Source organism: Erythrolamprus reginae, chromosome 2 (genome assembly GCF_031021105.1).
Source record: "Erythrolamprus reginae isolate rEryReg1 chromosome 2, rEryReg1.hap1, whole genome shotgun sequence".
NCBI lineage: Eukaryota > Metazoa > Chordata > Lepidosauria > Squamata > Dipsadidae > Erythrolamprus > Erythrolamprus reginae.
Window position 1 is genome coordinate 260,462,344 of NC_091951.1, and position 23,369 is coordinate 260,485,712.

Genomic DNA, 23,369 nt, shown 5'->3' on the forward strand with positions numbered 1-23,369 from the left:
ACAACTTCATTTGAGGTTCTAGCAGTACAGGTAGTCCTCAGCGTACGACCACAATTGAGCCAAAAATTTATGTTGCTAAGTGAGAAATAAGTGAGTTTATCCCATTTTACGTTGGGGGAAAGATCAAAAGCAACATGAGAAAATATTATTTTACTGAAAGAGTAGTAGATCCTTGGAACAAACTTCCAGCAGACGTGGTAGATAAATCCACAGTAACTGAATTTAAACATGCCTGGGATAAACATATATCCATCCTAAGATAAAATACAGAAAATAGTATAAGGGCAGACTAGATGGACCATGAGGTCTTTTTCTGCCGTCAGACTTCTATGTTTCTATGTTTCTATGACTTTTCTTGCCACATTTGTTAAGTGAATTATTATTATTATTATTATTTATTAGATTTGTATGCTGCCCCTCTCCGTAGACTCGGGGCGGCTTACAGCAATGATAAAAACAATATATAATGACAAATCTAATAGTTAGAATCTAAAATAACAATAATACATTTAAAAAGTCTAAAAAACAAGAAACCCCAATATATAAAAACATACATACAGTCATATCATACACAAAAAACTACATAGGCAGGAGGAGATGTTTCAGTTCCCACACGCTTGATGACAGAGGTGGGTTTTAAGGAGCTTACGAAAGGCAAGGAGGGTGGGGGCAGTTCTAATCTTTGGAGGGAGCTGATTCCAGAGGGTCGGAGCCGCCACAGAGACGGCTCTTCCCCTGGGTCACGCCAAACGACATTGTTTAGTTGACAGGACCCAGAGGAGACCAACTCTGTGGGACCTAACCGGTCACTGGGATTCGTGCGGCAGAAGGCGGTCTCGTAGATACCCTGGTCCAGTGCAATGAAGGGCTTTACTGCATGGTTCAGTTAGTAATATGGTTGTTAAGTGAATCTGGCTTCCTCATTAACTTTGCTTATCAGAAAGTTGCAAAAGATGATCACATGGCCCTGGAATGCTGCAACTGTCATAAATGTGAGCCAGTGGTCAAGCATCCAAATGTAAATCACGTGACCCTGAGGATACTGTGTCAGTCATAAGTCTGAAAAATGTTCATAAATCACTTTTTTCAATGCTATATAACTTTGAACAGTCACTAAGTGAACTGTTTTAAGTTGAGGACTACCTGACCCATCAAACTTAGCCGGAAGCCAGTCCTACTATCCTCATGGGGCTTATTCACAATAAAATATGTAACTTAACAAAGTAATTCTATGCTAGTGAATTTTATGCTTTCCTCAGAAAACAAGAATCAATAAGAGTCACAGAGCAGAACTGAACCTGATTCACAAAAAAGGCTAAACTATAATGAATTTTTTTAAGTCTTAAAGTGATCTAAATATATCTCAGGGCTTTATGCACAGTACTGCTATTGCTCAAGAAACCATGGTTCAAATATTGATATATAATTAATTAAGAACATGTGATTTTCATATTCTGCTCAATCTACTGCTGACAGTAATGGAAAAGAAAATAAATATGCAAAATTAAAGTCTGTCTTGCAGTTTTCTAACATATCAGAGAGCCATTTAGACAGGAGTCAGGAGTGTAAAGTCTTTGGATATATTTTACTTGGTTTCATTGCCTATGCCTATTTTATAGATATTTTGTATTTCAGGATTACCATTATAATGACAATAATATGAATAATTCAATTCATCTAAATAATGTGCAGAGCAAATTATAAAGTTAGTTTTATGAATCCACAAGTATTTACATTTTAATTGCAGCTGTTTCTAAATGTATATCCAAAATATTTTGTTCCTAAATTTCATCATTATTCTGGCATTCCTGGTGGTCAATTTCCAAATGTTAAACACGAGTCCTCAAATGTTATTTTTCTTTTTCCCCCCCAACAAGCTGACATTTGGAAATAATAACATGATCTCCTCCTAAAGCAAACATTTCTTGATATTTCTCAAAAAGAGTTTAAATCACACATTTAAACTTGTTTTCCCTGTCTGGAAACAAAATATAATTTTTCAGCAATGTACCTTTTGGGGAGAAACATTTTGCACAGAGGCCGTATTTAAGGAAACTTTTTTAATGTATCCCATGAATTCCAAGAGCCACTCCATTCTTTTTAAGACTCCTGTAAAAGCAAAAACACAGAGAGGTCAAAATTACACACCCTTTTTCAAATGTTATAATCATAATCTTATGGACTGTGTTACAGTCGTAACACAGGTAAGAATTCCACAAACACATTCTCTTCAGATATATTGAAAATGATGTGCATACTGGATCTAAATAGCTAGAGCAATGATGGCAAACTTTTTTTCCCCTCGCCTGTCAAAAGGATAATAAAGAGAATTGTGCAATCAACAGGCCACTACCAGAGGAGCGCACTTGGGTGCACCGGTAGGAACCCATCTCTGATCCAAATACAGTGGTACCTCTACTTAAGAACTTAATTCGTTCCGTGACCAGGTTCTTAAGTAGAAATGTTCGTAAGTAGAAGCAATTTTTCCCATAGGAATCAATGTAAGAGCAAATAATGCGTGCAAACCCATTAGGAAAGAAATAAAAGCTCGGAATTTGGGTGGGAGGAGGAGGAGGAAGAAGCGGAGGAGGCCAGTCGCTGCCGAAGGAAGAAGATGAGGTGAGGGGAATAAAAAAAATTCCAAACTTTAAGGCTTAAAAAAAAAGAGGGACTCTGAGGCGGCGAGGAGCACGCGCCTCCCATACACTCGGCACGAGGCTGCCTCCCATACACTGCGCCAGAGAGAGAAACCCAGGTGGGTGAGAGGGGGAACCTCCCACTCCTTTGACCAAAAGGCGGCTGTTGCTGCTGCTGCTTGCTTCCTCTTCCTTCCCATGCTGAAGGGCTTCCCACTCCTCTCGCTCACTTGCTTTGTAGCTGGCACCTTTCCTTCACTGTGGTGACTCCTCGGTTTGGCTGAAGTCAAGTTGATCTGGCCGGGGCGAAGTGCCCCCTCTTGCCTTTCCGCTCCCAGATACTCCGGGAGACAACCTCGCGCCAGGTGTATGGGAGGCATCGCAAGGGAGTCACCACAGCAAAGTGGTTTATTCCTTCTCCAAGCATCCAGAGAAAGGAAAATGCTCTGTTCGCTCTGGGCTGCCAAAGCCTCCTTAAGCGCCACCAAAAGGCTCCTCTGGCAACCTAGAAAAGCCCGAGATGGCTGGGATTAAAGAGGGAATGGCAGGAAACTGGCCAGGCCTTCGTGCCGCTCTCAAATTTCCTGGGAAGTAGAAAATGGTTCTTAAGAAGAGTCAAAAAAATCTTGAACACCCGGTTCTGATCTAGAAAAGTTCTTAAGTAGAGGTGTTCTTAAGCAGAAGTACTACCGTATTTTCATTGAAATAGTGAAATACAATTAGCTTTTATTATTTTAACTAAATTGATTGGATGGGGTGGGAGAGGGGTTACTTTTCCCCCCCAACGGCACAGCGCTTGATGGACAAATCTATGAAATAAGTGAAACGAGTATCAAACCTTGTTGTTATTTTTTTCCTCACTCACTCTTTATGTATTGGTAGGACCCATACGAAGCTCCAATAAAATTAAGGGGAAAAGATATGCCAAATTTCAGGAAATCTGGAAGGGAGGGGGGAGGAATATTATTTAAAAGGACTGTAAATAATATGCACCAGGAATTTACGCTGACCTTGCACAATTTATGTTCCATAAGGCCAAATGCAGTCTACTAGCACATCAATAAATCTCCATCTTTCTGATGTCTGCCTGGAACTGGGGGGAGAGGGACGGGATATTTGTGCATGCATAGTTCTACAGAAGGACTTGGGAGAAAATAATTAGCAAATGCGAATAAAATGAGGTTTGATACATTGCTTTACTATTTAGTAATTATAATAAATGGAGATTAGTGGATCGTCCAGGGTTGGGTTGTGTGGGTTTGGATTTTTTTTGGCCCTGATTTCTTACCAGTGTTTTCATGGCTCAGGATTCGTGCATGATAAAAGCTGTGCAGCAGCATCCAAACAATGGTTTCTTTCTGCTGGCAGCCAGCCGCAGCACTAATCACATCGTTCCATCTCAGCAAAGGAAATCTGCCTTGAGAAACTAAATAAACTCTGACAAATGCAACCTTTTCCAAATTGTTCTGCAAAACAAACCATGAAATGGATGGGGAAAAAAAAGGAAATTGGCTCTATGGTTTTAAGCTCTTACTCATTATTATTTGAAGATAGGAAACATTTCCTCACGGTTTCTCAGAAAAAATGGGACATAGCATAATCAGAAAAAAGTTATCCATTGAAAATGTGTCTGGCGATTCTCCCGAATTCTACATTAACAAAATGTAACATCTAAGATGTATTTAAGCATATCCTAATTGAAAATTAGGAAGCAGTTTCAAACATATACTTCCCAACTCTATGAATTAAATCCTTTTTTCTTCCCTTCTATGCACACACATGAAAATCATAATTAATTTAAATCATAATTACTTTGTGATTCACAAATTATAGCAGTAGAGTTAAAGAGTCCTCCAATTATGGGCATGAATAAATAATAATAATAATAATAATAATAATAATAATAATAATAATCACAACCACAAGAATTACAATAGCACAAAACTGGAAAAAAGAAGAAACACCATCAGAAAGAGAAATTATTAAAAAAATATATGATTGTGCAGAAATGGACAGACTAACCCAAAAACTCAAAAACAAAGAAGACTCAAAATATTATGAAATTTGGAATAAATTTTATGAATGGGTAGAAACAAGGAAAAAAGAGGAAAAATTAAAATAAGAAGATACATAAGAATAACAATGATAGCGACTAAACACTATGTTCTGAAAATCATCAAATGATTTGATATTAAGATCAATCCAAACTGATTTTAGATGGAATGTATGACAGAACAAAGCTTTCAAGAACCGCGGCCACCATATGCCGCACACTAATACTTAAAAGAAATTTGGAACTGTTGCAAAACAGTTCGAAGGTGGGAAGCGGGCTAATGAAGGGCAGTATTGTATAAAGTATTTGTATAGAAAGTTTAGAATTTAATTTCAATGATGACATAACGATGTTTATGCTTTGAAACGTACAAAATAATTAGAAGTTAAGCACAAAGACTATATAATTATGATTATGTTCTGAAATAGCGATGTAAAACAATATATACTTGCTCTTCCTTTTTAACCTTTGTAATATAATAAAAATTATTTTAAAAATAATAATAAAAAATAACAATAATAACAATTACAACAACAACAACCAATTATTATTATTATTATTATTATTATTATTATTATTATTATTATTATTATTATTATTATTTAGACTTGTATGCCGCAGGACCCAGAGCAGCTCACAACATGCAATACAAACAATATGCATGCAAATCTAATAGTTAAAACAGTAAGCTAAAATCCCATTATGTAAAAGTCAGTCTACTCAAGCACATCCACACATAACATTTAACGGTCAGGGAAGAAGAGGGCATGATTAGGTTGTATAAAATGTAACATACAGTGTTTATTGTTCTGAATCAATGTTTAATACTAATAAACAAAAGAAAGAAGGAAATCAGACTTGAGAGATGCAAAATAAAAACAGCTTTCACAATAGTACACCCTAGTTTATAAACCATGGTTCACAGGGTCAGAGCATTTCAAGAATAGCTCAGCGAGAATAATGTTACATATATGCATAGGACAGCAACACTTCACTTCATATAAACTACACAAATATTGAGGGGGGGTGTCTGTCTCCCTGTCTGTCTGTCTATTTCTCCCATGTGGAATCATCAATACTGATTCAGTCTCAGAGTGCCGGCGTAACAATAATAAATTAAAGCGACTCTGCCTATCTCATCAGGACCAAAATATACTAGTTCCTGGCATGTTACTTAGTTTAAGAAAACCATGTACATAATTTTATTTTGTGAATGGTATCTTTCAAATTATTTTTTAAGGCTATCAGAATTTTAGTTCAGAATCTACTTCCAAACTGGACATGTTGATCAAGAAGTGGCATTTTATGACATTACTAGGAAATACCTTAGTTACTCAAAACCCATTTTCAAATGGTGTCAAGCTTTAAATAAAAGCATAAAATTAAAATCTGCCTTAATATTTGCACCTAGACTTTGGAATGATAATGATAATGTTATGTAGAACAGTAGACAGACATAATTCTTTCCATTCTCCATAAAAGATCCATAAGACTAAAATGCATCTACCTTTGAAACTTCTGTAATCCGTTCAACTTCTGTATCAACCATTTCTGAGAGACATTTTGCTGCAAGTACATACATCTTTATATCATCCTGCTGAAGAAATAAAAACAAATGTATGTTTTATCCTAAGCCAAGCCACGAAAATCATTATGATCTTCTTCTGTTTCAAATTCTAAACCTCCGCTTAATATTATCAGTGATAGCAATGTGAATAAATAATACTTTATACCAGAGACACTAATGCTTTAAATACAGACCAAAACTATTTTGAGGTTACTGGAAAATGAAAGAATGACAAATACAATATCACAAATGCCCACAATGATATCTCTATTTATTAATTGATCAAACTAGTGATTCTTAGTGCACAGGATTATATGAATGTACCTATTATATAAAAATGTGACTTTTATAAAAGAAACCCAATCCTAACCTCTAGGTTGTTTTGTAAGATTAAAATATTTGCTTGTTTATTTGTGTAAGAAGCATCACAATTAAAATAAGGCATGCTATATGACCAACACACATCCTTTCATGTCCTCTGGACCAGTGTTTCCCAACCGTGGCAACTTGAAGATATTTGGACTTCAACTCCCAGAATTCCCCAGCCAGCAAATGCTGGCTGGGGAATTCCGGGAGTTAAAGTCCAGGTATCTTCAAATTGCCAAGGTTGGGAAACACTGCTCTGGACAACAGTTTATAGCTGGCTTCCTTTCAATCCACAAGTATACAAAGAGTAGTGAGGTGCTCATTTCTACCTGTGACTAAAATGTTGAAAACCTCTATGTACAATACCATGAATTCCCAGTACAAAAGTCAAAATAGTACTACTGCTACCCATAATAGAATAGAATATTTTTTTAATTGGACAAGTGTGATTGGACACACAAGGAATTGGGCTTGGTGCATGTGTTCTCAGTGTACATAAAAGAAACAACACTTAATGAAAGTCTGGGAGCAAATAAGCAATCAAATCATATTTGGAACCAGTCAATATAAAATGTAAGGATACAAGCAACAAAGTTAGTTATACAATCATTTGTGCGATGTGATCGGAATGATGAGAAGATTAATAGTAGTGCAGACTTAGTAAACTTGACAGTGTTGAGGGAATTATTTGTTTAGCAGAGTGATGGTATTCGGGGAAAAACTGTTCTTGTGTCTAGTTGTTCTGGTGTGCAGTGCTCTATAGCATCGTTTTGAGGATACAATTTGCAGCAGTTTGTGTCCAGGATGTGAGGTGTCTGTAAATATTTTCACAGCCCTCTTTTTGACTCGTGCGGTGTACAGGTCCTCAATAGAAGGCAGGTTGATAGCAATTATTTTTTGTGCAGTTCCAATTGTTCTCTGAAGTCCGTGTCTGTTTTGTTGGGCTTCAGAACCAAACCATACTAATATTAATATTGGAATCCGTGTCTGTTGGAACATAAACTATCATTCATTATCTTTTTACCAATGAAGTAAGCAATATTATTTCATTGGTAAAAAGCAATATTATTTTGGGGGGGGGAAACACTTTACTGAAATGTGGTCCATGCTTCAACAAGCAAAAAAGCTAGAGAAAAGCAGAGGTAAGTGGTAAGAAAAGATATTAAAGGTAATATAAACAGGGCAGTTTATTTGCCCATTGCCATGACAGCTGATAGGGAGGTACAGAGTTAAATCACTGAATGTCATGTATGCATCGGTTTTTTTTTTAAGATCGAGAGAGGGAAAAAAAGTCTGCTTGTGGCCTGGAAATTAATACTTTCTGGTTCAACAACTTTGTGTTATGTTACTGGTAATTAATCAGGGTCTAATTTTTTTTTAAAAAAATCAAAATTGTTTTGGGATCTTTGTAACTAGATATGCTCAAATTCTTAAAATAAAGAGTCTAATGCACTAGACGCAGTGTTTCCCAACCTTGGCAACTTGAAGATATCTGGACTTCAACTCCAGTTGAAGTCCAAATATCTTCAAGTTGCCAAGGTTGGGAAACACTGCACTAGACTAGAGGACTATATTTCTGCTTCCTTTAATACTGGATAAGCCACATTTGCCATTTTATATGTACACATATATAATTGTCTACTAAATTCTCTTTTTCCTCATTTCATGTCACTTTGGACTTCTTTAAATTTTCCTAGACTTAAAGAATATTAATAGAAATATGCTCTTAATAAAATAAATGTGTTTAATTGTAAAGATGTCCAATTTATTGCAAATTGTTCAAATTTGCAACAATACATATAAAAATAAAATGAAAGGAATGCAATTGTTTTTAGAATGATTTTAGAGAAACTAAATACCAAGCACATGAGAAAATGAGGGAGATTGGACTAGTATGAATAACCCCACTCCCCACTTTTTCCTTGCATGTGTTCAAATGAACTCATGAAAAGGCATTAAAACTCGAGTCCCTTACAAGTCATGCAATCATAATTTATTCATTTATTTATTTATTGGATTTGTATGCTGCCCCTCTCCGTGGACTCGTAAATTCATGGGCAAAATTAAATATGACTTTGCTCTATTAACTAAAAATAATAGCGTAGGTCATTTCTAAATTCATTTTACACATTTGCCGTATTAGGCCTCAAGGAAAAATTTGAAAAATAACATTTTAATTGATCTTATTCACTCAGTACTTCAGTTTCTAACATGAACTCAGTTCAGTGGAATCCCAACTTAATTGAGATAATAAATACTTTTTGAAGCAATGGAATCATATATGATTCTTTAGTTCAGCAGTACAGCAATCAGAGAAAAAGACATTTTTAATGTTGAGCTAAGTTGTTCTCAAATTAGACACACGCTCATTTTTAAAAGTCCAAGAGATTATCCTACAGCGTACTTGTGTAAGGCAATCTCTATGAAAGCTCTGATTAAAATATCGTACGCAGTAAAATATCTGCATATGTCACAGCTCATTCTTTTTCATCTTTTCCAATTCACCAACCTCTTTTATCTTCCCAAATGAAACTTTTTTTCAGCGAAGTTGTAATATTTCAAATGTTTACTTTTCCTTACCCAAATCTCATCTGGCAAAAGCTCAAATATCTTCTCAGCAGCCTTGCAAAAACAACTCCAGCTGTGCTGAGATGGGCTAGGAGATTTCATAGCTTGGCTGAGTCCTTGCAAAATATTCCAGCAAAGGCCTTGGTTTTTGGACAGTTTCTTTGTCTCAAAATGCTGCACCATAAACACTTCAGTGAAGACTTGCTGTTTGTCTTCTGCTACATATTTCATCCACAGAGGTAAGGAAGCAAAAAGGTGCCTCTTGGCTTGTATCTGATGAGCAAATACGGAACACAAGGGATTCACAAGAATCTAATATGAATTACAACATTAAATCATAATTGATTGTTTATTATTTTCAACAGACACTTTTGAAAAATACACGTATGTATTTGAAGAATACATAAACCAATATGATTTCATATTTCATTTATGGATCTTCCTTCTTTTTCATTCAGCGAATAAGTTAGTTTTATAACGAGTACAAATCTATGCTTTTCCCCACTTACTACTGAATGGAGAGGAACCACATAGCAAAAGGAACTGACTTTCCATGTCTATCCCCAAGACTGAGAAATAAAATCATTAGAGAAACAACACATACACTTAGACTGTACACCAGAGGTGGTGCCACCCACATGCCTAAAAGCATTGCCGCATTCTGAGATGATTGAGCCTGGGTCACAGCTAGTTCAATACATAATTGTTGTATTTCTTCTCCTAAAAGAAAAAAAGGGTGGAGAGAATTGAAGCCATAAGAAGACATAGCAAAAGAATTGGAATACAAATCGAGCCTCAACTTCCTATATTTATTCCTCCAACTCTATTGAGTTAGAACTCAATAATAGAGTTGGTCTACTATTAACGTAGAATAATAGAGTTGGATGGGACCAACTCAGTAACAGAGTTGGTTCCAACTCTATTAGTATATGTTAATAGTAGTCTATTGTCAGCCATGGAAATTTCCATTGCCCTGGAAAACATAATATAATTTATTTATTTATTTTTTATTTTTTTTATTTTATTTTATTTTACTTTATTTATTTTATTTCATTTTATTTTATTTTATTTTATTTTTATGCCGCCCTTCTCCTTAGACTCAGGGTGGCTTACAACATGTTAGCAATAGCACTTTTTAAACAGAGCCAGCATATTTGCCCCCACAATCCGGGTCCTCATTTTACCCACCTTGGAAGGATGGAAGGCTGAGTCAACTTTGAGCCAGTGATGAGAATTGAACCGCTGACCTACAGATCTATCAGTCAGCTTCAGTGGCCTGCAGTACTGCACTCTACCTGCTGCGCCACCCCGGCTCGCTAGTAATACTAGTAATGTTTCAGGGACCACTGAAAAGCAGTACAGGTACTCCTTCACTTACAACAGTTCATTCAGTGACAGTTCAAAGTTACAATGGCACTGAAAAAAATGAGCGTTTTTCAGTTACAACCTTTGCAACATGCCCATAATCACACAATCAAACGTTCAGACAGTTGGCAACTAGCTCATATTTATGACCGTTGCAATGTCCCAAGGTTGTTTGATCACCTTTTATGACATTCTGACAAGCAAAGTCAACAGGGAAGCCCAATTCACTTAACAATTGGGTTACTCACATCAACTACAGTGATTCGCTTAACAAGTAAGGCAAAAAAGGTCATAAAATGGGGCAAAGTCCACTTAATAAATGTCTGACTTAACAACAGAAATGGGCTCAATTGTGGTCGTAAGTCGAGGACTATCTATACATTAGTGATGATCCTGGTTGAAAAGACCATCACGGACTAAGTAAAGAAAGCAATTATTCAACTGACCCAAATTTGTTCTTTATGCAGGGAGAGGGTGCGTATGCCTGGTTCTGAGCAAAAATAAAAACCAAGTGAAATGGTCTTTATCTCTTATTTACTTATTTCAGAGACATGAAATATTTCATTTGTTTACACTTACCATTTACTTTTGCTATACTGTATTCCAACAGATACCCAATTCAATAGAATAGACTGCAATTATATTTTGATTTGATATTGAGTTACAAAAATTATTCTAAAACTATAACAATGCTAAAATCCAAATTACAGGAGCATGATGAATAGAAAATTTGCATTAGTCAACCAAGACCAAGTGGAACTTTAAACAAAATTTAAATATGTTAAAATAGAAGAACTTGGCTTTATTTTAGATTTAAACAAACAGTACAACGAAAATGGTATTTACATGAACTGGGAAGAAATGCTGAGAAAACAAAGGAATTCAAAACCAGTTCTCCACCATGTATCCAAGTCCTATCGCATAGGAGAGGACATTACACTTCTACTCTAGTTGTATTTCTTCTGCCCCTTGAAATCTACGATGCAAATTTAAATTTCCAAACGTCACCACAAACAAATGGTATAGTGGAACCCATTAAGTTACCATGGAATTCGTAAACCAAATGTATAATTTTTTTCACCTCCCACCTTCTGTGAATAATGCTTAATAATGGATAAATAGGAATAAATAAAAAAATGTTGCTCTATACTAAAAGAAGAGATTAAACTATTTATCTGCTCAAAGCAATACAGACAGGATTCAATCACCTATTCTTTTTTTTGTTTAAAAAAAAGCATACCGAAATCTAGCCGCAGCAGAGGTGCGAGAATTGATGCCCAGTTCAAAGGGGGATACTGATAGCTTCCTCCAATCATTGCAATAGGTGCCATGGCTGCCTTTAAGAAGCTTGGGTTAACTTGTTCAGGCCCTAAAACAAAGCCTCCAATTACTACTTGAATAATTAGATACCTTGAATAACTGACAATGATAAAAACAAAGAGCCACTGGATTACTTTTCGTGAGTTTTAACTATATTTTACTGAGTTTCCAAAATACAATCATTTTATATTTCCATAGTAATATCTCCTATGAAAGCCCTTCATCAGAGTAAGGTTCAAATCCATTCCCACCTCTTCTTCAGATATGCAAAGTAATCCTCCATTTCCTCTCAAAGAATCCCAATTTGGTATGAAAGGAGTTAAAACTGACACAAACAAATGGCATTCGCCATTCTTTATTTTATTTTATTTTATTAATTTGACTTATATGACACCCAATTCTAATGAGACTTTGGGGCAGCTTACAACACTAAATAGTAATACAATAAACAAAGTCAAATAATTAGCAATAAGAAGAGTAAAACCCATAATAAACAATTCAATCAAACCCACATACATCTAGAATACTTATTACTCAGATGAGATACTACATTCACGGTCTCCAGGCTTGCCGGCAAAGCCAGGTCTTCACAGCCTTTTGGAAGGACAGTAGGGTGGGAGCAGTATGGACATCAGGGGGTTAATTGGCTCCATAACGTTGGGGTAGCCACAGAGAAGGCTCTCCCCAACAGACCCATCAACCTTCATTGTTTAGTTGACGGGACCTCAAGGAGGCCATCTCCTTGTGATCTAATTGGTCTCTTTATGCCAGAGTCCAGGGATCCCCAACACCCAGTTTGCAACCCACTGCTAGGCTGCCATCCCTTCAGAACCAGATCACGGAAGTGGTAGAGAGCGCGAGCATGCACACACAGCTGCATTTGTGAAAGTGGGTGCAGACCCTTTGCTTTCTATTATGAATATCTTCTTGTAAATGGTAAAAGTTGGGATTCTTTGGGGAAAAGTGGAGGGATAACTCTTGGCTGTCTCCATATTACAGACATTAAGAAAGTGTAGAATTATATGTTTATATCATCAATTTAAGTCTTCTCCAGTTGTAAAAGAGAATGCTAATTAAAAAGAAATTTTAGGACGATACTTTTAGTTATCATGTCACATTTGTGGTAGAGAAGAGAAACAATTACTTCATTTCCTCACTGGAAGATGTTTTCCCCATAGAAGAATTTTTCATTTACCTTTCTTTCCGCCGTCTATAATAAAATCAATGGCTGCTCTAAGGAAACTTTTCTCAGGAAGGTAGCTAAAGTCAGAAGGAACTGTAAAGACAAAGGCAAACCAGGTTAACCATCTGCACATTCACACTTGACAATTTTATAGCAGAATATAGGAAGGTGCCTGAGTTCAAAACTAAGGTCCACATGCATACTATTTGTGTAGTGTGCTGGAAATAGTAGACAGGATCATGTCAAAAACTAACTTTCATTTCATTTACATTTAATGAAATGAAAGCTAATATGATTATCATTGAGTCTGTCATCTGCACCTCTATAACTGTCTGGTTTGATGCTGCAACCCAACAGGATCGACACAGACTTCAGAGGACAATCAGAACTGCAGAAAAAACAATTGCTGCCAATCTGCCTTCCATTGAGGACATGTATACTGCACGAGTCAAAAAGAGGGCAGGGAAAATAATATACTGACCCCTCACATCCTGGACACAAATTGTTTCAACTCCTACCCTCAAAACGTCGCTACAGAGCACTGGACACCAAGACAACTAGACACAAAAACAGTTTTTTTCCGAACGCCATCACTCTACTAAACAAATAATTCCCTCAACACTGTCAGACTTTCTACTAAATCTGCACTTCTATTCTACTGCACTTCTATTCTACTTTTTCTCATCATTCCTTTCACCCATTTCCTCCTATGTTGACTGTATGACTGTAACTTGTTGCTTATATCCTAAGATTTTTATTAATATTGCTTCTTCATTGCTTATTTGACCCCTATGATAATCATTAAGTGTTGTACCATATGATTCTTGACAAATGTTTATTTAATTTTATGTACGCTGAGAGCATATGCACCAAGACAAATTCCTTGTGTGTCCAATCACACTTGGCCAATAAAAATTATATTCTATTCTATTCTATTAACTCTTGATCACAGGGCAATTTAGAGCAGGAAAAAGCAGGCTGTGGGAAATTCAGTGAGAGCTAGAAAACAAGGAACAAAAAAATTCTCTACCAGAGTCATCAACAGGTGTTCGCTTTCTCCATGAACTGAAAAAAGGACACTTTTCTCAAGTTGACTTCATCAGCTCAAAAATAAGCCCCAGCATACCAAAACTTTTTATTATTATCATCTCTTTCTCTTTCCACTAACATTTTCTGACTCTACAAACTCATATGAGAAGCTTCAACTTACCAGATGTTCGACTACAGGTTGCAGACACATTAGAAAGGTACAAATGTCCTAACATCCATGCTGCGTTTACCTGAAGGCCTATCACCCCAGAAAAGCTGATTACCTGCAAGGAGAAGCATCACAAATGAACCCAAATTACAATTCCTTTTATGTAGGTTATCATAATTATAAAATAAATGCCACTAACGCCATCACTCTACTAAACAAATAATTCCCTCAAGACTGTCAGACTTTCTACTAAATCTGCACTTCTATTCTATTACTTTTTCTCATCATTCCTTTCACCCATTTCCTCCCATGTTGACTGTATGACTGTAACTTGTTGCTTATATCCTAAGATTTTTATTAATATTGCTTCTTCATTGCTTATTTGACCCCTATGACAATCATTAAGTGCTGTACCATATGATTCTTGACAAATGTATATTTTATTTTATGTACGCTGAGAGCATATGCACCAAGACAAATTCCTTGTGTGTCCAATCACACTTGGCCAATAAAAAATTCTATTCTATTCTATTCTAGTTTAATGTGGTATTCCCCGTAATATATAGGCCCACTCAATATTTAGGTGAGTAGACCATACTATTCTGTAGATAACAGAATAAAAGGTGATTTATCCTTTGAGGGGGAAATGGACAATTATTGAAGGAAGAAATGGCCATTCAATTGTCTGTGAATATATTCCCTGTAACAAAGCTCATGTCTATCCTAAATAAGAAAACTTTAATACCAAACAGAAGAACAACAGCAAAAAGTCAACTATATAAAACTGTATTTGGGGACTATTGCCTGATTATACCCAGCAGACGTGGTAGATAAATCCACAGTAACTGAATTTAAACATGCCTGGGATAAACATATCCATCGTAAGATAAAATACAGAAAATAATATAAGGGCAGACTAGATGGACCATGAGGTCTTTTTCTGCCGTCAGACTTCTATGTTTCTATGTTTCTATACTCGGAAGTCATTCTGTTCAAATGGGAATACACTTCTGTGAATATTGAATAGGTGTGAAATAACAAATTACAAAGCAAGGAAACTAATTATTCCAAAATTGGAAAGGGAATTTTAACTAGTATGATGATAAGTGTGTGCTGCTATTAAAGGGTCTTTTTTTAAATGATTAGTTGGAGTGAGATAGTTTGCTACAGGCAGGAATAAAAACGAATGATAAAGCTGTAGATGGAACTATGGCATGTCAGATCCGATGGATAGTGGATAGCAGCTTCAATTACTGTTTCCCAACCTCATTAAAAGATTGATATGATTATTAACCATTTTCAAGCCAGCTCTTCCAGAAAAGAAAATGGGCCCAGGAAAGAAGTAAGGTTAAGCTCGAGAACAAAATATTATATGCTTGAATCGTTAATTACATTTTCGCATACATGTAATCATTTTACCATGTTACAAAAAATATGATAGCAACTTTTGAAATAGATCACCTAAGGACTTTCAAGTACTGCCTAGATAATCCCATACTCCACCCTGAAAGAATTTCACAGCAATGTCAACAGGTTAACCCATACCTGAGTCAGGGTTCGGATGACTTCGTTAAGTTTGCTTTGAAACTGAGAAGATTGGATAGCTTCTGATTTCAGCTATTTTTTTAAAAAGGAAAAAGAAATGGGAGATGGGTGGATGAAAAAATAATTGCAGAGAAGGCCAAAGCATCTCTATGTGCATGCATACGTACGTGAACACAAATCTTTCATTTTAATGTTTATCATTAAACATCATGTTGAGTTAAGAGACTTTGGCCTGCCAGTTCATTAGTGATCCCTCGATTAGCACAGTCTCGATTAGTGCGAAACGCTGCAACGCGGTTTTTCAAAAAATATTAATTAAAAAATACTCCACGGTTTTTTTGCTATACCACGGTTTTTCCCACCCGATGACGTCATACGTCATCACCAAGAGTCACTTCTCTGTCTCTTTCTCTTTCTTTCCTGTCACTATGCTTCAATCATTTTCTCATTTCTCTTTTTTCTCCCCTTTTTTCTATCATTTCTCTCTCTCTTTCTTCCTCTCTCACACTCTCTTCCTCCCTTCTCTCTCCCCCCCTCCACTTGCCCACGAGAAGAAAAAAAGCAACCTCTGCCGGGCAGCTCCCCTTGTGCCCCCGCTTTGTGCCTGCCTCTTTTGGGGATTTCTTTTTCTTTTCTTTTTTGCGCTGGCAGCGGGAGCTGTTGGGGAGGGCTCTGCCGGGAAGGCCTCTCAGCTGCAGAGCCGAATGGGGGCGGAGGCAACAGCGGAGCCCGGCGCTGGGGCCATGCGAGGCTGTTCATCCAGGGGGGCGTGGACTGGCAAGTCGCCCTCCTTTCTCTCTCTTTCTCAAGATCGCTTGCCGCTTGCCTCTTGCCTATTGCAGCGAAGGAGGCGAAGCAAGGCTCCAAGCTGCAAAGCGGCAAGCGGCAAGCGATCTTGGAGTTTCCCCTTTGCCTGGGCGGCAGGAAGACCAAGGGAAGGTTCCTTCAGCCGCCCAACACCTGATCCGCTCCGCAGCGCGGCAGCAGCGAGGAGCCGAAGATGGGGTTTCCCCTTTGCCTTTACCCCATCTTCGGCTCCTCGCTGCTTCCGCGCTGCGGAGCAGATCAGCTGTTGGGCGGCTGAAGGAATCTTCCCTTGGTCTTCCCCGCCGCCCACACGCAAACTCCACCATCTGCGCATGTGCGGCCATGAAAAAAATGGCGCACATGCGCAGATGGTGGTTTTTACTTCCGCATCCAGTATAACGCGGAAATCGGTTAGCGCGGGAGGTCTTGGAACGTAACCCCCGCGCTAACCGAGAGATCACTGTAATAGGAAAACAATTTTATTTTCTAACACTATCTAACACATGCTGCCAAAGCAATGTTGGATATTGTCTAGTGGTTTTTTGTGCGCATGCATGCATGAAGACCAGCTGGCTGGCACATACATGCACGCCAGAACCCAGAAAAGAGGCAACAGTTGGTATGCCCAGAGAGATGGCTCTACATGCCATTTCCAGCACATGTGCCATAGATTTGCCATCACTGCGATATGGTATATTCCAAATAAAAAGGTTTATTGCTCAAGTCTAATCTTGCCCATTAATTGGTCAGCACTAAACTGGTGTTAGGTAAGAGTCAACAGAATTCAAGAGGGCCTAGACTTGGAGCATCTCTAGACATGTCATAATTCTAGGCTGAGTCCTTTCTCAACTCGACTCCCGCAGTTCTGCCTCTTCTTCTATATCTACTCTAGTCGAATACCTCCGGGACCACCTGCTGCCGCACGAATCACAGTGACTGATTAGGTCCCACAGAGTTGGCCTCCTCCAAGTCCCGTCGACAAAACAATGTCGTCTGGTGGGACCCAGGTGAAGAGCCTTCTCTGTGGTGGCCCCAGCCCTCTGGAATCAGCTCCCCTCGGAGATTAGGACTGCCCCCACTCTCCTTGCCTTTCATAAACTCTTGAAAACCCACCTATGTCGCCAGGCATGAAAGAATTGATATATCCTTAGCTGTCCTGGTCTATGTATGGTTTGTTTCGGTTGTATGATTGGTTTTTTTAATAAGAGTTTTTAAAACTGTTTTAATATTGGATTTGTATATGTTGCTTTTACTTGTTGTGAGCCGCTCCGAGTCCTCGGAGAGGGGCGGCATACAAATCTAATAAATTATCATCATCATCATCATCATCATCATCATCATTATTATTATCATTACTCTATAAAGTTGCCTCCCTATTCTTAAATTTATTTATTTATTTATTCAATGGTATTTTTTTTATGCTGCCCTTCTCCTTAGATTCAGGGCGGCTTACAACATGTTAGCAATAGCACTTTTTAAAAGCCAGCGTTTGTTTGTTTGTTTGTTTGTTTGTTTGTGTTTGTGTGTGTGTGTGTGTGTGTGTGTGTGTATGTATGTATGTATGTATGTATGGATGGATGGATGGATGGATTGATTGATTGAATTTGTATGCCGCCCCTCTCCGTAGACTCGAGGCGGCTCACAGCAGTGATAGAAACAATGTACAATACAAATCTAATAGTACGAAGTTAAAAACCCATAATTTAAAAAACATGTACACAACACACCATACATAAATTATACAGGCCTGGGGAAGATATTTCAATTCCCCCATGCCTGACGGCAGAGGTGGGTTTTGAGAAGTTTACGAAAGGCAAGGAGGGTGGAGGCAATTCTGATCTCTGGGGGGAGTTGGTTCCAGAGGGCCGGGGCCACCACAGAGAAGGCTCTTCCCCGGGTCCCGCCAAATGACATTGTTTAGCATATTGCCCCCACAATCTGGGTCCTCTTTTAACCACCTCGGAAGGATGGAAGGATGAATCAACCTTGAGCCAGTGATGAGATTTGAATCGCTGACCTACATATCTACAGTCAGCTTTAGTGGCCTGCAGCACTGCACTCTGCCTGCTGTGCCACCTCAGCTCTTTTTGAAAACTACGGAAATTGAAGATGGGAATAATCGTGCTCTTATTTTACCTGTATCATGGTACTTTCAGAACCCACTAGAGAGACCAAGCCATTGACCGCTGCTAGTCTTTGCATTGTAGGGGCTCCCTGGAATCAAAGCAAAACCAAAGTTTGTTAGAGAAGAAGTGAATGTTCTTGAACAACTTCCTGCAAAGTAATGATTTTCTCCCTCCCAAAATTATTTCACCCACTGATCCAATGACAGGCATCCTGATACCAAATATGCTACCCTCAGCATTGTGAAATGGATCCACTCTTCCTTCTCAGGATCCCATTCATATACTTATTCAGCCTTTTAATCATTTCAAAAATGAACTGCAGCTATGGGATTCTGTGGTCAGGGAGACATGAACAACACAAAAGGGAAGAGAAAAACGACAGCTCAGAAACTTTCACCTTCAACCACTTTAACCCTCGAAATCTTTGTGGTTTCTTTTCTACCCGTTTAAAAACAATACTGTGGTGAAGCAACTGGGCTGGGGAGAACAGATGGACAGGGAAGTGTTAAGCAGCTTCACTTAACTTCTACCATGCCACTGATGTCCAGTTAAAAGCAGTGTAGATTTCAGGAAATGCATCTGCTGATATAAGTTTGGCCCTCGGTCAAACTTAGTGCAGCCTGGTTCTCAGTGATTTAGAAGACCTCGTTCAGTTCCACTGCATGAATCCTGAAACTTCAGATGTACCTTATGGGTGGGTGGGTGGGGGCTAGAAACAAAAGAATGGAATCGAAAACAAAAATATACTGCTCAAAAAAATAAAGGGAACACTCAAAGAACACATCCTAGATCTGAATGAATGAAATATTCTCATTGAATACTTTGCTCTATAGAAAGTTGAATGTGCACAACAGCATGTGGAATTGATTGTCAATCAGTGTTGCTTCCTAAGTGGACAGTTTGATTTCACAGAAGTTTGATTTACTTGGAGCTATATTGTGTTGTTTAAGTGTTCCCTTTATTTTTTTTGAGCAGTGTGCTTTGTAGTGAAAGCAACCTGTCTACGAAGGCTCCTGGACTGGGGCTGAAAGGCGAAAGCAGAAGCAGTATGCTCCATCCCATAATTGGATAGACCAGGTTGCTCTGATAGACCGGTCTCAAAATGTAAAAATCAGCCCATTGCATGCATCAAGATTTCCTATTATCCACAACTAGCAAAAATGAACTGCTTTATTCCATAATTTTTTTTAAAAAAGGAACAGACTAGCACATTGCAGCCCCAGTAATGGTTCAATCTGTCAATCAACTCATAGGAGTTTACCTCTGCAAGTACAGTTTTCATCCAGGCAGGAAATAGCTTATTGCTGAGAACGTCTGCTTTTCCATGTCCGCATACAGACAATCCATGAACAAGGCTCCCCAAGGCTAAAGCAAAACCTGGTGTCTGGAGCAGAACAAGACACAAAGCAGGCAGCACATTAGGAAGGCCGCTCTTGTTGCATTGTTTCAAAAGTGAGAGGAAAGGAGTAAGGAAAGGAGAGGAGCAGAGAAATCCTCACTTTAAAAAGAATACTGTAGTACTGTTGTGAGTTCTTTGAAACAACAAAATCATGTTGATTTTGTTTTATGCTGTCGCAGTCAAGCATGGAAAATGAACTTGGACAGTATAGTATTGCACACAGAACAGCCCTTCTCCCAAACCATATAAAATACTGCTTTAGATCAAGTGTAATTAAAAGTGAAAAAAAGCATTCACGAGCAAAAATATACCAGATTAAAAGATTGCAAAGCCATAAATGGTTTCATTATAGGGTAAACATCATCCCCTTTGAAGGTGACCCCTTTCAGTTTACATAATTCTTTATATAATTGCATTAAAAATTAGCAGGGTAGACTCTGAGCAGGGAAACAGTTGACATAATGACATCAAAGTACTGAATAAGATGATCATGTTTTATGGAGCAGCGTTTTGCAAGTGGTATCCTCCAAATGTGTTGGGATTATACTCTTAAAATTTTCAGTTATTTGGACATTGTAAGAGGAAGCTATGTTAATTGGCAGTGGCAAAAAAAATTAGGAGTGAATAAGAATTTTTATTAAAACTTTTTACTATGCTTTTTTGAATTGCAGCTCATTTCATCAGTTGCAAAGGAAGAATTTAAATTGGGCAAAGGCAGGAGAAAGAGAGAAGAAAAAGCGATTCTACAGATGCAACTTATTCATAAAACAAATCACATGTATCTTGTTTATTTATTTATTTATTTTATTTATTTATTGGATTTTTATGCCACCCCTCTCCGAGGACTCGGGGCGGCTTACAACACATAAAATACGCAGTATGTTAACCTTCCTTGACTCCTTTTTATCATTTTCGTTTCTTCTTTGACTCCTTTTTATTATTGTCATTGTTATTGTAAATTTATATTGTTGTGAGCCGCCCTGAGTCCTTTGGGATTGGACGGCATAGAAGTCAAATTAAATAAGTAAGTAAGTAAGTAAGTAAGTAAATAAGTAAGTAAGTAAGTAAGTAAGTAAGCTAATAAATAAATAAATAAATAAATAGGTAGGTAGGTAGGTAAGTAAGTAAGTAAATAAATAAATAAATAAACTAATAAGTAAGTAAATAAATAAACAAACTAATAAATAAATAAATAAATCTTATCAATTAGCAACTTTAATTTATTTATTTGGTCGGATATCTATGCCCCCCCCCCTCCACAGACTCAGAGTGGCTTACAACAAAGGAATAAAATACAATACAATAAAATGAGTGAAACCCAACCTAAGACTAAAACTAATAGTTAAAACCCAAATAGTATAAAAAAGGATTCAGCCAACAACCATCACGCAACCATATCCATGACCAGAGCAAGATGTAAAGCTCAACAGCCCCAAGCCTGCCAACAGAGGTAAGTTTTTAAAGCCTTGTGAAAGCCGAGGAGGGTGGGGGCGGCACAGATCTCTGGAGGGAGTTGATTCCAGAGGGCCGGGGCAACCATAGAGAAGGCCCCTCCCCTAGGCCAGTGATGGCAAACCTTTTTTCCTTAGTGTGCCGAAAGAGCATGGGGGTGTGCTATTGCGTATGCTCTAGTGCCCACACCCATAATTCAATACCTGGGGAGGGCGAAGACAACTTCCCTTGCCACCTGGAGGCCCTCTGGTGGCCAGAAGCGGCATGTTTCCCAACTTCTGGTGGGCCCAGTAGGCTCAGGTTTCACCGTCCCTAGGCTCCAAAGGGTTTCCTGGAGCTAAGGGAGGGTAAAAACACCCTCCCCATCCCCCCCGGAGGCTTTCTGAAAGCCAAAAACGCCCTCCCAGAACCTCTGTGTAAGCCAAAAATCAGCTGGCTGGCACACACATGCACGCTGGAGCTGAGCTAGGGCAACGGCTCACGTGCCAGCAGATATGTTTGCAAGGTTTTGGGCCATCTTAATATGTGGGTTATTTACACATTACAATTGTGAATAGATAAAGTATTGGAATCTGTCATATCTGTAACCAGAATCTGGATATTGTAACTATCTTTCCCTCCCATTTCCTTCTTCAACTTCATTCAAATTTAAATCCTATCTCAGACTGAGAACTGAAGAAGCTTCTTGGATGAGAATTGAAATGTTTTCAAGGGGAAAACCCGCCCCCCCCAAGAGTTGCTCTTTAGAAAAGCACCGTTTGAACAACCTTGACATAGATGAATCTCCACAGATATACAGGATGAAGGTTTCCTGTTGCCTCCATTTCAAGAAGCAGTTTGATTAGCTTTTCATGCTGTTGCTGAAAATATTAGGATAACATAAAATATTACAGAAATACAGTGTTCCCTCGATTTTCACGGGTTCGAACTTCGCGAAAAGTCTATACCACGGTTTTTCAAAAATATTAATTAAAAATACTTTGTGGGTTTTTTCCCTATACCACGGTTTTTCCCGCCCGATGACGTCATATGTCATCGCCAAACTTTCATCCACCTTTAATAAATATTTTTTTAAAATAAATTTTAATAAATAAACATGGTGAGTAATAATCTAAATGGTTGCTAAGAGAATGGGAAATTGTAATTTAGGGGTTTAAAGTGTTAAGGGAAAGCTTGTGATACTGTTCATAGCCAAAAATAGTGTACTGTATTTACTTTCGCATCTCTACTTTGCGGAAATTCGACTTTCGCGGGCGGTCTCGGAACGCATCCCCCGCGAAAATTGAGGGAACGCTGTATTTTGAAAGCATAAAATTGATCTCAAAGATTTATATGACCTGCTGATTCATTTCTGTTAATTTCTGCAGCTTGCTCATAACATCTTCAGCCTCTGTAGCCTCAACAATCCTAGTGCTGAAAGCAGAAACACAGACACAGGCAATTGTGTAGGCCAGAATCTAGAAAATAGAAAGAGAAAGAAATGATTAGAATGAATTCATTTTTTAAAAAAGTATGTTTTATGTACATACAATCTGGGAAAGACAAACATGCTGGAGAAACAGCAGATGAAAAGCAAGCATTGGAAAAGTAAACACCATTCTCTTACTTCCTGTAATGTTCGGCTTTGGTCTTCTGCATCATCCAAGTACTTGCAGAGTTTACGCAGAGTGATGGAGATGTGAGCTTCAGAATCTGTCAAGTTGCTGTGACTCATCAGTGACAGAACGAGTCCTACCCCCAAGATACATCCAGTGCTAAATATAGGGGGGTGGGGGGAGAAAAAA

The 23,369-nt window shown here is 38.0% G+C and overlaps 1 protein-coding gene across 2 annotated transcripts in view; it reads right to left on the minus strand.

Moving 5' to 3' along the window:
• Window positions 1–23,369, minus strand: part of FOCAD (focadhesin) — a 200,309-nt gene that overhangs the window by 3,425 nt on the left and 173,515 nt on the right. For both annotated transcript variants that reach the window (XM_070742518.1, XM_070742519.1), the window contains exons 29-41: window positions 23,192–23,339; window positions 22,923–23,042; window positions 19,996–20,118; window positions 18,745–18,822; window positions 15,802–15,873; window positions 14,269–14,371; window positions 13,071–13,151; window positions 11,796–11,924; window positions 9,795–9,910; window positions 9,203–9,463; window positions 6,197–6,286; window positions 3,925–4,102; window positions 2,012–2,109 (exon numbers count right to left, since the gene is read on the minus strand). In XM_070742518.1, coding sequence (XP_070598619.1) covers window positions 2,012–2,109; window positions 3,925–4,102; window positions 6,197–6,286; window positions 9,203–9,463; window positions 9,795–9,910; window positions 11,796–11,924; window positions 13,071–13,151; window positions 14,269–14,371; window positions 15,802–15,873; window positions 18,745–18,822; window positions 19,996–20,118; window positions 22,923–23,042; window positions 23,192–23,339 — 1,597 coding nt within the window. The remainder of the gene's footprint in view (window positions 1–2,011; window positions 2,110–3,924; window positions 4,103–6,196; window positions 6,287–9,202; window positions 9,464–9,794; window positions 9,911–11,795; window positions 11,925–13,070; window positions 13,152–14,268; window positions 14,372–15,801; window positions 15,874–18,744; window positions 18,823–19,995; window positions 20,119–22,922; window positions 23,043–23,191; window positions 23,340–23,369) is intronic.